The following is an 18,688-nucleotide window of genomic DNA, read 5'->3' as shown; positions in this document are numbered from 1 at the left end:
GTCTTAAAAAAGAAAAGGTGTGAGCAGCAAAGCCCCAAGCAACCACAGAGAGTTGAACAGAGGCTTTAGCCATATTAGAAACTCTGTAATGCTGCACCACCTCTAAATGCTAAAAGGGGATTTATACCCCTCTGAAACCCTGCGCTGTAACCTGATGTGCACCTTCCTGGAAATATAACTGCACACTGCGTCGAGACAGCAATGTGCAGTTATGTGACTAAGTACTATACTTCATTTATCCATCTTTTGTAAGTTTTCTTCTGCAACTCCACGAAGGTGCTAGCATATAGCAAACAAAATGATTTGTTGATGTTTATACAGCTTTCTTAAATGTTGGCTTGGGGAATAAAATACTGTAAGCGCTGGTCCATTTAAATAGTGCTGCAAACTCCAACCCCAGAAAGTTCTGGAACTTTCCTAAATTTCTTTCCCTAAAAATGTGGACTATTTAGAGGATTCAATTATTTAACCTCTTTAGTAGGAGCTTATTAGTACTACTACACCAAGCAGCAACCATATGGGTATTTGAGGCTGACCCCAGAAGTTAGTCAGCCCCCCCTCACCCCCCACCCCCAGAAATTTTGGTCCCATTAAAATCAATAAGGAGGATAAAGAAAGTATGCTTTAGGCTGGGACTACTTTGTGTGGATGGTCTTGTCTCTATTTTAGTTCTGATGCCAAAATGCAAACTTGAATTTTCTAACTGCTTAAAGCTCTGCTGCTATTTGGGGGTGAAATGTTAGGGGAAAAAAGCTTAGCAGGCTTCTGTAGCCTGCCTCTCATCTACGCTTAAAGCTGGAAGATCGTGGTTACTTTAGCCACCTTTAGCTTTTTGTTTTTGGATGTGTAAATATTTAAAATATGGTTCTTCCTGGAAGAACATTCCTCATGCATGCATTCAGGCTGTTGAGCATCTGTATGCACTTTATTACATCAGGTGTTAATTGTGTCGCATTAGTGGAAATCAAACGATTACTTCAGCAAAGGCCCAGAATAACAGCAGTAAGTGGTATGTGGAATGTGAAAAATGAAACTTTTGCAGATGCTACAGATCGGAATACTTTCTCTGCCAGCCAGCTGGTCTGTGTATTTGCGTGTGTGTGTATTTGTGTAACGTACTGAGGGTCTCCACAGTGATGATTTTATCCTTGCACTGGCGCTGGCAAGTCTGATTGTCTGCGAGCCTTCCTGAGTTGAAAAGCCGGCACTCGATGCACTCCCTGAATCGAAGGGGGGAAAGGTTCAGAGGGAAAAAGTATGCATAACATTTTTATATCTATATTCAGGAGGCAGAAATCACTAAACCCAAAAGCCACCCAATCATGTAAAGTTGTTACTGTAGTTCAGTTTGTTATTTTTGCTCTGCTACATCAGCTGTTGAAAATGCCCCGCTGTGCTCTCCTAAAACACTGGAAATGTTCGTGCTGCAAACTGCAGCTGAACAGCGAGTGAACTGTGCAGCACACAGAACAAACAAACTGATGAGTTCATGAACTGTTTGGGTGTAAAATCAGTTAGGAATGCTGGCATAGTTGTTTTTGGTTACCGGAACATTTCACAGATGCATCGAGTTTGTTACTTCTACTCTCAGCACTCAAAGTGCTTTTTTACTACAAGGCACCCATTCACATTCATACAACACTTTTATTATATTCCTTGAAGCATTTTGTCTAACATTCATACACACACTCATGCTCCAGTGGATGCACTTGGAGCAACCTGGGCTTTAATATCTTGCCCAATGATGCTTTGATACGCAGGCTGGAAGAGGCAGGGATCGGACCACTGATCGTCCGATTAGCAGATACATGTGTGTGAATGGGTGAATGAGGTGTTGTATAAAGCACTTTGAGTGCTCAAAGTAGAAAAGTGCTATATAAGAACCAGTCCATTTACCATTTATAATACCACCATGGCAGCATAAATATTATACATAATCAAATTGTATTATATTGACCAGGACTTGCCATTTTGCACAATAAAAACTAAAAACTTTAGTTTTTCAGCTTAACTTCATCTCTCACACTAATTACAGAATCCCAGCATTTGCAGGTGTTGAAACAGTGAAAATGTGTCTAAACTGAAGTCTGGTCAGAGGTCACAGGCTCTTCAGGACGTTCACTGCCTTGGAAAACCAGAGCTATGTGCATGTAAAGAGACTTGTTAAGAGGAAATGGCATTTCCATCCTCTTAAAAGCTGGAGCTGCCACACTGAGTGATTAGACTTCAAACAGCAGAGAAATGGTTTCATTTCTTTGGGTCACAAATGGCATGAGCGTTAGCTTTGAAGATGGCGCACAGAAAGAGTTTCCTGATAAGTCTCCAAGTGAGGGAGTTATGTAAGAGTTTGGTTTTAGACTAGTTTGACCTTTTCCTGGGTTTACCGAGGCAGAAATCCTGAAGGCCAGCTGTAGCACCTTGTTTCTGTTTTCTACCATATTTCTCACACATCAGCTAAAATAAGCATTGCAATCATACACGTGCCATTTCCTGAAAGTTTGACGTGGACTGTGTCTCCATCAAGGGCGTGAAGTGCAGCAGAGCTTACCGCTTCGTGCCACAGGCATCAGGGCAGGTGGGGCATTTTTCACAGGTATCCCCGAAGGCTCCCGGCTCAGTGCACTGACAGCGGCCGCACACGCAGCTTCCTCGCCCACTGCACATCTGCCCATCATCCGAAATACAGCTTGATGTCTCCGTCGAGCAGTTGCAGTTGTCACCAATGTAACCAGCGTGGCATTTACACTCCCCACAGTGACACTCTCCATGACCTGGCCAAGAGAGGTGCACACAGCAGAGAAACATGTTACAATATGCCACTATTAGAGCAAGGTAGGTCAGATACTGTGTTCATGTAATACTATCTTTTTTCTTTTTTATTTATATAGCGCCAAATCACAACAAAAAATCGTCTCAAGGCGCTTTGTATTGTGGGTAAAGACCCTACAATAATACAGAGAAAACCCAACAGTCAAAACGACCCCCTATGAGCAGCACTTGGTGACAGTGGGAAGGAAAAACTCCCTTTTAACAGGAAGAAACCTCCAGCAGAACCAGGCTCAGGGAGGGGGGGTCATCTGCCGCGACCGGTTGGGCTGAGGGGAGAGAAAGACATGCTGTGGAAGAGAGCCAGAGATTAATATCAATTAATGATTAAATGCAGAGTGGAGTATAAACAAAGTAAATAAGGTGAATGAGAAGAAACAGTGCATTATGTGAACCCCCCAGCAGACTAGGCCTATAGCAGCATAACTAAGGGAGGGTTCAGGGTCACCTGATCCAGCCCTAACTATAAGCTTGATCAAAATACTACACACAACCAACTGTGCAATGCATCATGGGATAACAGCAGTGGTAATTTTGTGTGGATTTATTGTTGTTGTGCAGCATGCAGAAAGATAAAAGTCAGAATAAAGTTGATCTAAAAGGAGGGTGGCCTTAAAGGGGGAGAAGCTGTCTGAAATCCAAGAAAAATTTGAATGATATCCACGTACTGATAGCCATTTAGTGAATAACGAAATTCTTCAGCGGTGCCATGAAAAAGCTCCATACATAAGAATATTTGCCATCAGAAACAATGTAAGGAGGTTATGTTTTTGCTGCTGTTTGTCAGTTGTTTGATGAAAGTTAGAGAGCTTGTGGACAGGAAAAACCCACTGAATTAGGTGGAGTACTACCAATGGCCAACATTAACATTGCCTGATGCCAGATTTTCACAAATGAGGTGTTTTTGGATTGTTTGGACCAAGCTGAATTCAATAATGCCCATGCCTATTGTTACGTCTGTAAGGGTATTGTGTGTGTGGGTGTGTCTGTTATATGCTAAGTTGTCTGTGCAGGTGCTCGGGTTCGATTGGTGCGGTGTGCTCCCGCCTGCTGACGGTTGGCTGCGATAGAGGGACACGCCCTACTTAGGAGGCTGGAGGGACCACGCGGACCCGAGAGCATCATTTGTGTCCCCAAGCGTTCAACCAGCCACCATACTAAACATATGTTCTGTTCCAGAGTGGGTAGGGGTGAGCCGCCAGTTTGTTTCTTCAGTTTTCTCCTGTGTTGTTATAGGTAGGGAGGTAAGCCTGTGTAATTTATTTTATTTCTTTTTGGTTTAGGTCAGACGCCAGATCACGGTAGTTTTTAGTTCCCGTTTTGTTTATTGTTTTGGCCTGGGCTCACCCTGATGTGAATCGCTCTGTGTATCTGTCTGTGAACCAATAAAGCATTGTGTATATATATTTGCATAGACGGTTGTTGTGTGGCTGCTTGGGTCTTGGGGGGCGAATGGTGTTCTCAGTCATGTTGCGCTCCGGGCCCCTAGACGGGTCGTAACACCTATCATGTTGGATTTTATGACTGCTTAATGTTTTTCTTCTGATAAATTTACTGCAGCTGATATATAGATCAAGCTTCACAAAACATATCACAGATTTTTACTACTGAACTTGCTTGTCCATCACATACAAATGAATTTAACTGCAAAACTACAAAACTGGAAGTTTCATGGAAAACCAAAACCAGCAAAACCAAAAAGGTTCATCGACACAGGACCCTATAATTAGTGACACTGTCAAATGCAAGGGCCTGACATGGTTTTATAAGACAGTATAAAAGATGGATGTAGCCAACATGATGTCAACTAGTTAGTGCAATCCTGTTATGAAGTCTCAAGATGAGTGTTTTCACTGTCATCTTGGTGTTTTGACAAGGGGTGAAACCACATGCTCATTAGCTAATGACTTGTCAATCACAACTCATTAGCCAGTGAGCATATCCAGTATAATCCTCCTTTCTCACACTTGGAATGACCGAAACAAGTCACTGATCACAAACTCATCAGAACAGTGTTCACAGAGGTCAGGGCAGAGGGCGGTTTTCCCAGAATTACACAGGACCAGGCGTCTTTTTTGCAACCACACCCAGATGGCCAATAAAAAAGAATGCAGGTTAAACTACGTCCACCTTGGATACATGTTGGAGTAGGCTGCTACATTAAACGCTTAACTTTTCCAGTACTCCTATTTCAAAGCAGTTGAAGAAGTGGAAAACCACTGAAGACAGTTATTTGTGGAGACCAAGGAAAAACTGGGTCACTAGCCAATGAAATCACTGTTTAGGAGTGGTTGCTCCGTCTGTCCAAGGAGCTCTCCTGACAGTCAACAAAGACAATCACATTATACTGCCAGTCAACACCAGACACAGTACGGAAGGGAAAAAAAAAAAAAAAAGAGTCTGTGATTGGACCCAGATCCTGAAAGAGGTCACAGAGACTTCTCAGAACCAACAGGAAACATCAAGCGAGTGGTCAGTGTTGTGCAACACACTGTCTGGAATCACAGACATGCAGTCAATTCTTTCTTTTCTTGTATAAACACTTCCTAATTATTCAGTGCATTCTGCAGAACTGTGCATTTTTTTAAGGTTGAAAAACTGAGACCAGTCAAATTAATTCCGTTTTTGTGGTAAAGAGTCTAGGGCACCACCCCTACCCTCAGTCACTGCAGGCCATGATGAGTAGCATGTGGCTGCCTCTCAGTATCAGACCTGGAAATGTGTCCTTAAATGACCACGCTGCTTTGTGGGCATTCAGAGGGAGGATAAAAGTAGTGCAAGCATAGTTACGCTTACATTCAACAAGTCCCTGCTAATAGTCCTCTGCTCATTGTATTAATGTGAGATATTATTCATGTCTGTGCTGTTTCCTAGCCCTAAACTGGGCTTTTGGAATTTACTGTTTGGGTGGCTGTAGCTCAGTAGGTAGAGCAGGTCACCTACTGATTGGAAGGTCAGTGGTTCAATTCCTGGCTACTGCAGGCTGCGTGCCAATGTATCCTTGGGCAAATTACTTAACCCCAAGTTGCTCTCCGACAGTTCTGTCGGAGTATGAATGTGAGTGAATGTTAGACGATTAAAGCACTTAGCTTAATTAATTAATCATGGAAGTGCTTGTATGAATGCGTGTGCATGGGGTAAATGTGAACGTGTTGTGTAAGCGCTTTGAGTGCTCATATCTGAGTAGAAAAGCGCTATATAAGAACTAGTCCATTTACCATTCCAATGTTGTTTTCTGCATCACGCCAATACAAATCTCCTGATTATATTGAATATGAGAGGCTATTACAGAATATTACAGAACCCCAAAGATCTGAGGAAGTGACACAAGTGTAGTATTCAAATGGAGCACAACAGTGGAACATAGTCAGCAGTAATGCAGATGCTGTGCTGGTTGATCTTGTGATCATGATCTGTGACAGAAAGAATGAGATCATGGATATAGGATGCTGACTGTCTGTTATCCTTAGAGCAGCTGGGTTCAAAATAATGGTACGTAAGTTTCTGTACATCGTCCATGCAATGAGGTAAATTCATGACAAGAGACGTTCATGCTTGTCTGAGTTCAAATATTTCAACTCCAGCAAAAAATTAAATTGACACTGCGTCACAAAACCCATCTCTGTCATTCTCAGAGACTTCTGACAATCAGAAATGGAGGACAAGCTTATTCATAAACACAGCTAAAGTGGTATAGTTCAACTTAGCTTTCATATGGAGACAATACAAAAAAGTGAGAGCTTGGAGAAAAGTGAGGGAAAGCATAGGACTTTGTGGTAAGATATGAAAATATTACTGTAACTTAGTTCCAGCTATCTGTTGTACTCTTCCTTGTCCTGTTTCCAATGTGGATGTGGGGACACAAGCAAAGCAAAGCAAAGCAAAGCAAAGCAAAACTTCACTTTTTATTTAGTGTAAGTGCACCATTAGAGACTGGGTGAAAATCTTGGACAACAGGAGGGAGTTTGAAAAAGATCAGCTGTCCCTTCACACTGAAAGAAGCCATTAGAAGTTGTTCGGGCATCTTATTAAAATGCCTCCTCGGTGCATTCTGAGCACATCCAACTAGGAGACTCTGGTGTAGAATGGCATCTGGATTTGTCTAGCCTCCTGCTACCATGAGCTGATGTAGGATAAGCAGAAGGAAATGGATGGATAGTCCTTCTACAGAGCACCATGGAGAAAGTGAACAATCAACTCTCTTTAACCAGGTGTCTAAAATGTCTCCCGATGAATGATAATCTCTCAGAATATGTAATTGGCGAACTGTTATGAGTACAACATTGCCGTAAAAATTTGATAAAGTGATCATGTCAGTGTTGTGTTTATAGTTTAATAGCCTCAGTAGGCCGACAGAAGCGATCCTCTTCTAACAGTAAAACGGCCTGCTTAACAAATCACAGCAATCTCATCCAAGAGCAAAAAAGCAGTTTAGATAAGCAAGCTTAAAATTGATCAAACTCCAAGTTAAAGATGTCTGTCTGTCTATTCCTTGATGCTGACATCCTCAACATTCCTTGATGGCCCACTGCACCAATCGTGCAATGAGCTGGCATGCTGACAGAAGAAAATACCAGCAAACAACACTACACATGTCTGCAACAGCTAACCGTCACCATGCCTTAAACCAGATGCTTGGAGCAAGTGCACATGCTCTTTATTCTGCCATTCCTTCTTGTGATTCAGCTGGTAAGTTGTTTCATTGCTGTTTCTCAGCAGTGAGATTAAGCAGTGCTCACAATAAACACAGCTGCAGCAGAGGAGGGGACACGGAAAAGTGTTCAGATCCTTCAGAGCTGTGACCTTCCTCTTTAGCTTCCAACTTTTCCATGATGTTCCTCGAGACATTCTGTCAGCCTGGACATGCAGCCAAGATGATGCAAAATGACAAAGAGGAAGGAGTTGTTCTGAAAATGTCTGAAGCTTTATTACTTCTGACATTAGGCTGCTTTCTATTTCTTACACACCATCAAAGGCTGTCAAATACTTAGCCTAGTGCAGCAGGCTTTTCCTCATGCTGCTTGCTTCCCATAAGCAGATTAGCATAAATTTTTAAAAAATGGGGAGAACAGTGTTGTGGCTTTGCTTCACACCACTGAACACAAATACCACATAAATGAATATGAAGCATAGAAAAGAGACAAAAACAGTAAGAAACATGCTCCAGGGCATGTTGTGTTTGGACTGTCACCTTTCATTGCAAACACAAGAGTGAAGCGTGAAACTCAGCTTTTAGGCCAACATCAATGACATGCCTCTGATATACACTATATTACTGAACGTATTCACTCGCCTATCCAAATTCTACAAACATTAGTGACAGAATGGGTCGCTCTAAGGAGCTCAGTGAATTCCAGCGTGGTACAGTGATGATACCTGTGCAACAAGTTCAGTCGTCAAATTTCCTCACTACTAAATATTAGTGGGAAAGTGGAAGTGATTGGGAATGACAGCAACTCAGCCACGAAGCGGTAGGCCATGTAAAATCACAGAGTGGGGTCAGTGGATGCTGAGGGTCATAGTGCGCAGAGGTCGCCAACTTTCTGCAGTCAATCACTGCAGACCTCCAAACTTCATGTGGCCTTCAGATTAGCTCAAGAAGAGTGCACAAAGAGCTTCATGGAATGGGTTTCCATGGCTGAGCAGCTGCATCCAAGCCTTACATCACCAAGCACAATGCAAAGTGTCAGATGCTTAGGAGAAGCAAAAAGAGAGAGTATAAATATTATAATTAGAGATATACCAACTAATCAACCAATTTTGAGCTGACTGGGCTCAAATATATCTGATTATAAATATATCTGCCCAGTCTCATCTCTGCTGTGTCTCTCCCCATAACTGCATGCTTCCTCATAATGCTAATGAACTAGGCCACAATCTGCCAGCGCACAATCATTTTCACAGTTTGACTTAGTCAGCTGCTCATTCAGCAAAAGTGCCTGTTTTCCGACATTTCTGAGTTTCAGTTCCAACCAGAATGTGGCCACCATGTTACCCGGTGGTTAGTGAATGCCCATTATGAAACCTGCTAATTGGTTACTACAACTTATCAATCACTATGTGAAAAGGAATATCTTCCTTCATCCTCCTTTTTGATACTAAAGGAGGCCCATAGTGTGAACTTCATGTTGTATTCAGTGAGACTTGAAACTGGTATAATTGCATATACTTGAGGTATATTTGAGTAGTGCAGAGATGTAAAATATATAAGCTAATGTTGGGTAGTCTAGGATTCGGTTGGATTTATATAAAAATCCTCCACTATTAGAGTTCTTAGCAAAATATTAAACAGGTAAGACTTTTCTTTGGGGGGGTGGGGGGTGCAGCTATAATTACTCTTTAGAAACCTACAAAACTAAGAGTATACAATAATCTCACACGTTACATTATAGATTCTCATAACAAGTTCCTGAACTGTAGTACACACAGTAGGGGAATATCTTTGGAAGGACTGTAACAAACAAAACCATCTGAGGTTACTGTAGCTCCTGGATGCTTTGTAGTTGGCGTCCACCACAAGTGAATCATCAGCCTGTCTATTCTGTAAGACTGGTGCCTTTTATAGGAATTATCAAGAATAAATCCTTACATTGCACATGAATGCTTTCCATAATTTTTGCCGTGGGAGAAACAAACTGGATTTCAACACCACATTTTAACAGGCTTAAATAAATATTTGGAGATTATAGAAAGCGGAAATGAGCTTTTTGAGGTCTTTTTAGAAGGATATTTGTTCCATTATATCATGCAGACAACAGAAGCTTTGGGCTTTAAAAACAAACAGGAGCTCAACTCATGTTTCTCAATAAAAAGCATCAAAGACAAAAAGTCCACAGAGTAAATTATTTGGGCATCTGGCAGACTGTTGTGCATATCCAAATACTTCCTGTCTGAACAAACAAAGAAGGATTTGACACATCCCTCTCTCTCTCTTGCATGTTTTGAGAAAAAGATGAACTGGACACACATGTGCAATTCATGAGTTGGTTGCAGATCTAGTTCCAGTTGTTTTTGAACATCTGGGCATATTTCCAGCTCTGTGAGCTGGAATTATTCAACACTCAGACACTCTGAACATTTGGCTCAAAGTGAAAGCTTTCTAATGGTGACATAAGCTCTGAAGATGAAACCAAACAGTTCAAACAGCAACAACAAACCAAGCAGCAATTAGTGTCCAGATTTGAGAAGCATCAGCTTTACATTAAACCAAGATTCTTTATCTGGTCTGGAGAAATACGAGGCTCAAGAGGTCAACAAACTGAACTCCGTAACCCTCAACAGGAATGCAGTATCTGTCTGATATGGTGTGGCAGCCTACAGGAGGACTGGAGGAAGACTGAAATGCTCCCTCTAGGTTCACACGGCAAGGAGAGGAACAGGCACTTCCTGCAGTGGTAGTCAAAGAGGAGCCTGTGTCCCAGAGGCTGTGATGTTTGAGTGCATTTGGAAGGAAAATGTAGTCTGCAGCCTCCAACATGTCCAGTTGCAGTCTGAATGGTTGCCCTATATTGTGGTCTTATGAAAAGCTGCACCGAATATTTGAAATGTTTGTGGTGCAAAGCCAGGAGATAATAAGTCTGCATCTGGAGAGGCTCCATTTCCTGTGGGATATCCTGCAGTGCATAATTGTCTTAAAATTTTCTAATTAAAGTTAATACAAAAATATGAATTAAGGTAAAGATGAAGGCAAAACAGCTTTTCAAAGCACGTTGCCTATTCGTGCACTACACATCTACAGAACACAGGATGTCGGTATTTATTTATTTTGCTAAAACGAGAACTTTCAACATTTAAGCAGTCATTTGATTATTAAAAAAATACTCAAATACTTTCTGTGATTCTTTCTTGCATTAAAATATAGATAGTTGCCTTGTTTTTACTGGCAGCTTGTTGATGATGTAACACCAGAAGTTGGCAATAATGCATGTAAACGGTCCCTGCCGGACATCATTAAACAACAAAAAAAAGAGGAATCACGCAACTAAATAATAAGATTTGGACAGCAGAGTGCTCCTCCCTGTGAGATACTACTGTCCAAAAAGGATGACAACGCAAAGTCAAAGGATCCTTTCTGCTGCAGCTGTCACAGTTCCTGAGAGCACGCTGTGCTTCACTCAGAGCTTCAGCAAACTTTCATGATCCAAGCCACTTCAGGCTGCTGTCGCATGTTGTGTCAAAGTCCATTCAGTATGGTCTCAGTAGTATGTAATTACTGATGTGTCTTTTGAGCTCAACGGGCAACATCCCACATTGTCCTTTTCAGTATCCTTTCATAAGTGGGAGCACTTTTCCCAAAAGAAATCAGTTTCTCATAATTCATGAATCATAATTCAGCCCACTGATTCTCAGGTGAAAACCCTGTTAGCAATTCAACATCCAGTGCTCCTCACTCAGAACTACTTCATAAATAAAGAAACTGCATCTCCAAATCTGATTACTGAAATGGTACTGTGCCCAGAGATGCATCCATCTACACTATATTTAGCAGTTACCATCTAGTATCCTACCCCTTCTATCCCCACCCCCACCAGAGGGGTGATGCTGTCCAAAAACACCTGATCCCACTGGCAGATGTCAGATCATGAGTCCATTTTTTTTTCAGCTTACAGTGAACACAGTACTGTCTGAAGCATCAAAAAGATTAAAAAATATACGCACAATTTGTGCATTCAAACATTTCAGTTAATAACGATCCCACACGCTGCCTGTGGTGGTTTCTTTTGTTTGACTTAATTTGAAGAAGCAAATGACAGAGTGCACTGAGACCAGACAAATCAATCAGAGCAGGCAGCACCTCCCTGACCCTGGGAAGGAACCTCGAAATATGAGTGTACTACTTTAAACGAGTGCTCTGACAGGAGAACAATATCTGTCTAAACCATTCATCTTAATGACACAGTAGGCTGTGGGATATGATTACTGTTTAGTCACAGGCTCAGACTGGCCTTGGAATGTGTGTCTTATTTTAAACAGTAGCTGCTCACATTGTGTGTTCAAGGTTGCACTGTGCTAAAAGGAATATTATTCCCTTTTTTCTAAAGGGAGCTTACAAGTACACATTCACTGTCATCTTCAGAGGATGAGGCTAGAAGAGATTTCTCCCCATTTGTGGTTCATTCTCACCAAACCACTTCAGTTACACATCAGCAAAACTGCAGACACAAAAATTCCCAAAGAGAGATAGAACCAGAAGCAATGCTTTCATGGCAGTAAGGAAAACCAAAAAGTATCACCAGCAGATAAATCCTCTAAGTAGGTCCTGAGAAACGTCTGGAGTGACAGCGGGGAGTCGGCGAGCAGCCAAAGTGCTGACGAGGCATCATTCTGTATCTCTCAGTGAGCAGAAATGATAACATGTTACCACTTATTGCTACTGTCAAGGTTTAAGCACAGACAGTCACATTTTCTAATCCTCCATCAGGACTAGAATTTGGGAAACACGCTGTTATAACAAGATAACGAGATTAAATACACCAAGTTACGTCTGTCTGTGCAAACTCTGAGCTACTGAAACTGAGTGGGGAGCAGCATCTCCAAGGAACTAAATCCTTCAGCTGATCAGCAGCATTTCACAAACACGAGTAGATAAGGTGGATAGACATGAATTTAAGTCATATGTAGAGAGATGAAAGAAAACCTATTATTCTTTTCCACATTTGTGAGAGTAATTTAGGATTTTTAAAGCCCAAAGCACACAGTGAAAACTTCCTCCTTGTGTAGCAGCAAAACACCAGAGCAGATGGGAGAAGTGAAACAATCCTGAGAGAACAGGGGTCCTTCTGAGGCAGTCTTATGTGACAGAATGCAGTCTTGTTCATGATCAACACTACACAATTTAGTTCACCAACTTTCATACACTGCTTGAGAGGCCAAAGGAGACGAGATTTCTGGGAGTCCTTTGGATTAAAAACTTCTGAATTTTTTTTTTTCTTTGGTTTGTTTTTTAAAATAAAGGACGCTGACTGACTGTCGGTCTGCTCCTCCCTCCCTCTTCTTCCTCTTTCGGGGGGGGGGGGGGGGGGGGGGGGCACTGCAATAATCCCAAAACAGCTGAGAAAACAATCTCTCCAGCATGTCCCGGGAAGCCTCCAGGAGTCAACCTAGTCAGATTTCTGAAACACCTTAACTGACTCATTTCAATGGGAGAGTTCAAAGGAACAGTAGCTCTACTCTGAGCCCCTCCCAAATGGCTCGGCCTCTCTCCAAGGGTAAGCCCAGACACCTTTGCAAGTTCACAAGGACATTCTTTCAGTCACCATCCACAGCTTTTGTCTTTAAGAAGTACTTTGCTCTCAGACTGTAAGCTTACTTGTGGTTCTTAGAGCCTTCAGCTTTCAGGCCCCGCTTCTGTGGAACCAGCTCCCAGCTTGAATTCAGGCACAGACACCCCCACTATTTTTAAGATTAGGCTTAAAACTTTCCTTTTTGATCAAGCTTATAGTTAGGGCTGGATCAGGTGACCCTGAACAATCCCTTAGGCTACTTGGGGCTTAGATGTCTTCACCACATCTGCATTAATCATAATTACTAAACTCTGGCTCTCTCCTTTAGTTTGCCTTCTGTTCTGTAATATAACGGCAGATGGCTGCCCCTCCCTGAAACTGGTTCTGCTGGATACTTCTTCCTGTTGAACTGGAGTTTCTCCTTCTCACTATCACAAAGTGGTTGCTCAGAGGGGGTTGTGTGATTGTTGGGAGTTCTTTCTAATACTGCAGGGATTTTATCTTATATTATTATGTACTATTCACAATTGTTGTTGTGAATTAGTAGTATATAAATAAAATAAAACTGAACTGAATTCAAGGAACACCTGAGGTGCACGTGGAGTAAGAGTATGAGCACTGTCCTTCATCTGACCAGCAACTCTGCTGCTTGCTTGACACCGTTACTATAATGACATTCCAGTACAACACACTCCAGGTAGTCACTCGTCTGTTTCATCAGGAAAAGTTACAGCTGCTTCATCCCTCAAAAAAACAAAACATTTCAATGTCAAACTTTCTTTAAGTCTGCAGAAAAATGAGCTTTACAGGTTTCAAATGTCACAGTTCTGACATAGCAGTGGTGAAATAAGATTCTCTGGCAAATTCAACCATCTGATACATTTTTACTTCAGTATATATTCATTTTCAAGTCTATATGTTCCCCTTTAATGGGCTGTTAAAACACTGTCACTAGCCTATATTTGTGTGTGTTTCTGATGGGGCAAAAATAAAAAATAAAAATAATGTATGTGTGTAGGCCAAGACAAGCTCTCTCGTATGCTAAGCTAAGCACACTTCATCAACAGGAACAGAGTAGGTGTTATCGGTCTCTATGAGATGTGTGAAAACCTTAAACAAAGACACTTGTGAGTCTGTCTTAGAGTTCCTGTAAAAGAAGAATAAATGTAATGTAAAATAAGCAGCCTGCCGCAGAGCTCACTAAACTTAAGTGCGTGCAGTAAGACTGGGTGCAATTACAGGTAGCTGGGATATTTATGTGAATAACACCACATGCGTGATGACAACAGTCATTACCAACCATGAAAACAGTGTTTATTTTTATTCTCCTCAGTCTGCAAGTCATACAATGGTTCTGCATCCATTAACATTACTCACAGTAAGACAAAAGATCATAACAAAAACACGGACGTAGATACGCACCAATATCATATTCGCTTACTGGCCAATCACAGAGATCTGTCTCTCTGTTATGTTATGATAATATTTTTTTAAACAAAACATAATTCCAGAAAAACATGCATGAGGTAATTTGGAAATATTTGTTTATAGTGGACTTATTCTGCCTTTTCCCATTATCAGTCATGTATATATCATGTACTGTTCCAGTGCTGGATTCTCATATTAAACATGACCAACATTTCAAATAATAAAGTCAGTGTGTTTATAAGTAATCCCTGTGAGCTTCAGACAGTTTTTAACACCTAAAGAGCGGATGGATGGGAATCCCCAACAACCAGCTGAATAAGCCTTCTGTTTGAAAGGGGAAGCCAATCAGAAGACAGAAAACCTTAAAAGAAGAGTCGAGGAACAGCTGCTTCAGACAGAGGGTGAGCTGAGGGGCTTCACCAAGGTGCAGCACAGGAGAAAGGACTCGTCTGAACTGTGACTCATCCAAAGCTACTCTCAGGTAAAGAATAAAAGCATGGAACAAGAAATGGAGTTAAACTGAATTCATAATGTGGCAGAAAGCTGACATCCAGACTAAAAATATTAATTACCTATTACATGATTTGTGGCAGGGAAGCAAAGAATCATACATATTTTGTTTTACAGTGGATTGCAAAGGACTGCAAAATTGACTGACTCTAGATATTTGACTAACAGCAGCCAACCAGGTCAGTATCTGCTGATACTGATGTTCAATGGGAAAATATAAATATTAAAGTACATTCATTTAATAAATAATACTGGTGATTATATTGGTGATAACATTTCTTACCAAAGTCAGCGCTGGCATTACTTGTCCGTTTGGTGCTGAGGAGCGTTACTTATAAACTTTTACACCCTGTTCAAGAACTTCAGCCTCATTGCTCCAGAGCTTCCTGAAGGTGTTCCTGAGCCCGTGAAGACCTGCCTGAGAGCCAATACTGTCGAGGACCTGAGATTGATTTGGCCCTCATCCCTTACCAAAGACTGTCAGGATCTTTGGTTAATATTATACTGAGGAACCTTTTTTCTGAAGATGGTCTACAATTTGCAGACATTGTTTCTGCAAATTGCTGAGGCTCTGGTTATCTTTACTTCTGAGAAACTCTGTGTCTCAGATGCTCTTTTTAATTAATCTGATTAGCTGTAAAATGTTCCTTCAGCTGTTTCTTTTTAGTACCAGTTACTTTCAGCCTTTTTCCCCTGTCCCAGCCTTTTTAAGATATGTTGCTGCCATCAAATTCAAAATGCGCTAATATTTTTCTTTCTTCTTTCAGGTTAAAATTCTCTGTTCTATGAGGTTTGCAAATAATCACAAATTTGCAAATTCTGTTTTTATTTACATTTCAAAACTGGGGTTTTAGTTTCACTTTCATACTCTGGCACTCCCTCCAGACCTGGGGCTCCTCATGCCAGCTGTTTGTATGAGAATGCATATTAGCCACAAATCAGATCTTCACTCTGGCACTGCTGAATAATCAGTGTTAGAGGAAAGAGCTCCAGTTACTGGAATCTGTTGGACACAAATGTGGATTCAGGAGCTGCTCTGTTTATTTTCCCCTCAGTCCAACACTCTGTGGATGGCACAGCATGCGTCCAACACTGAGAAAGCTGACTTCTTTTATTCATCCAACTAGAGTCAGCTGTTTAGCTTAAGGATCTAAATCCAGGGTCGGAAGCAGTGACCTCTAGGGACTCTTGATGCTGAAAAACCACCCAAGAGGCTGAGCTTGTTTTAGGGCTGCTGGACTTTACAGTAAACCCCAAACACAGCTGAAGGTCTTCCTCTGTGTTAATGTATTGTATTGAAAAGTTATGCAGTTCCAGTGCTTTTCATTTGTAAGCAGATTTTTGCTAGTGACTTGTATCTGTTTTTTGTGACTCTAGGTTAAACATGTGAAGGGCGTGAACATGAATATTTAATAATAACTGTGCTACAAAAGTGACTCTGTAGAAGGTTCTAAATTATTAACACCTTTCCTGAAATTTTAGTTATTTCACAAGCACCATTACCTTAGATATTAACTTCTTTTGGTGCCAATATTTGGTTCAAGGATTAAGTCTGAGTCAGAGTCCTTAAAATGCACATTGGCAGAAAGTGCGTTATCAACCAGAAAGCAGCACAAGGTCACACACTGATCCTGTTATCTGTATTGTAGCATTTCACTGCAGAAACCCGAGGTCTTTATCTGCAGCAATCAAGTTCACTCAAGTCTCAAAGAAGAGGGAGGAGTCTCCCAGTGTTTGTTTTACGTCAGGGTCTGAAAAATGAGAGCAGGTGCCCAGGTGCAGCACATGCAGCTTTGTTCAGTCAGACACTCTTTATGTCACACTGGACCATTTTCAGCCTAGAGCACAGAAAAGTCCATCTCTTGTTTTGACTAAACATCCGTGTGACAAAACAAATAAACCAATTAAGGCCGAAAAGAACTGTTTTCTTCATTGAAGCACATTTCCAGTAATGCTCTGCATGAGCATGAATAAGCACACATGTTTCTGTTTACTCTATAAGGAGACACACTGCTGTGCGTGAATACACATGGTGTGGATGCACACTTTTATTTATGAGGTAAAAGATGGTCTGTGCAAGTCTGGAAAATAGAACCACACTATTTCTGGCAACTGCAGCCTGCTGAGATCATTATTTAGAACCAGCTGCAGAGTCGGCAGAGTCGGAGATGTGGGTCAGAGGGACAGGAGTCTTCATGAATCATGGTTACCTTGGAAAACAGGCAGGGCAGCACAAGAGTTCGAAGACATATAATGATATGCCTGTTCAAGTGGTTTGGGTGCCTTGTGTCACCACAGCATATACATACACCCACCCCTCCACACACACACACACACACACACACACACACACACACACACACACACACACACACACACACACACACACACACACACACACACACACACACACGCTTAGAGCTCAGGCAAATAGCCAGTCTGTCCAGCTGGACGTGGAGTGCAACCTGCTTTTGTGTCCTCACTGTCAACACAAAGCAGATTTCCAAAAGTGACAAGAACTGAAGACGTACTTTGGTTCACTGGAAATAAAAAAAAGTGACCAATTTTTTTCAACTTTATTAAAAAGTCAAAAGTATGCTTATTATGTACAGATTGCATGAGCCTCATTTCCTATTACATTCCTGAACAAATTATTAGGAACGTTTCATCAGTTTCAGGAGTAGGCCATAAAAACCATATCCATACTTGGCTGATCTCCCATTCAAAGTCTTCTTCTAGCACTACTACTATTTTTAGTTTCAGGAGGATGTAGTACAGTACTGTACTCTGTACTCTTAAGACTGTGTTATTTTGTGTTAAGATCAAGAAAACACACTGACAGTAGGAACTAACACAGCAGCACTGACTGCAGGTCTCAGCAGAATCCACTGCCATCATATTAGAAACAGGAGCACCAGAGCAGCTCTATGAGCATTCACAACAAAACAGACTCTTACCCAGGAAACGGTCACTGTCGAGGAAGTCTGAAAGAGAGAATGCTGCCACTTTAATATGCTGAGGAAGACATTAATGTGATGTTAATGGCTGCAAAGACAGCAACATTAACAGACTTGTCCAATCAATATTCAATCAATCAAGATATTTCTGTGAGCTGAGGGGCTCAAAGCAGACCTTAGCAGCATTTGTTTTTGTGATGGTCAGCAAATTGTTTTACAGCATGCCTTATGCAAGGCACACAATATTTAAGTGACAGATTCAGAGGAGTGCAGGGAGGAAAGCATGGAGGAGGTGTGCTGTTTGGTATCATTAGGACCTCATTACAGTTTAACACAGGGCAACCATGCTGAGAAGGCAGAAGAGAGGAGGCGAGAGACAGAAGGTAGTGGACTGTTAACATTTAATGATTGCTTATGGATGATCAGCACAAACAGCCATTCTGCATCTGTGTATTGAGCGTGTTGAGCCTCGCCACTGACTGAACGAAAGACTTCTGTTTCTACTGACTATAGATAAATAGAGGAAGGCATTGTGTAAGGGGATCGTGCCAAAGCTGGCCCCACTGGCACAAAGCGCTCTCTGTGGTTTCACGGGAACAGCCGTTGGCTTGGGGATGAGCCAGTGGGCCCCCTTCAGCCAGGAGATCTCACACCAGAACTCAAAGTCTTGGACCCAATGTTCTGGGAACACAACAGCAGATACACCCTGAGCCAAACCTGGATTTTCATACCAGTCTTGGTTCT

The 18,688-nt window shown here is 41.6% G+C and overlaps 1 protein-coding gene across 1 annotated transcript in view; it reads right to left on the bottom strand.

The window, feature by feature from the left end:
- Positions 1–18,688, bottom strand: part of itgb5 (integrin, beta 5) — a 51,821-nt gene that overhangs the window by 5,318 nt on the left and 27,815 nt on the right. Inside the window, exons 12-13 of the mRNA XM_030757542.1 lie at positions 2,549–2,771; positions 1,120–1,220 (exon numbers count right to left, since the gene is read on the bottom strand). Coding sequence (XP_030613402.1) covers positions 1,120–1,220; positions 2,549–2,771 — 324 coding nt within the window. The remainder of the gene's footprint in view (positions 1–1,119; positions 1,221–2,548; positions 2,772–18,688) is intronic.

The sequence above is a fragment of the Archocentrus centrarchus genome, chromosome 21 (genome assembly GCF_007364275.1).
Source record: "Archocentrus centrarchus isolate MPI-CPG fArcCen1 chromosome 21, fArcCen1, whole genome shotgun sequence".
In the NCBI taxonomy this organism is placed as follows: Eukaryota; Metazoa; Chordata; class Actinopteri; order Cichliformes; family Cichlidae; genus Archocentrus; species Archocentrus centrarchus.
Note: the sequence above shows the minus strand (reverse complement) of the source record. Positions and strands in the feature narration are given on the sequence as shown.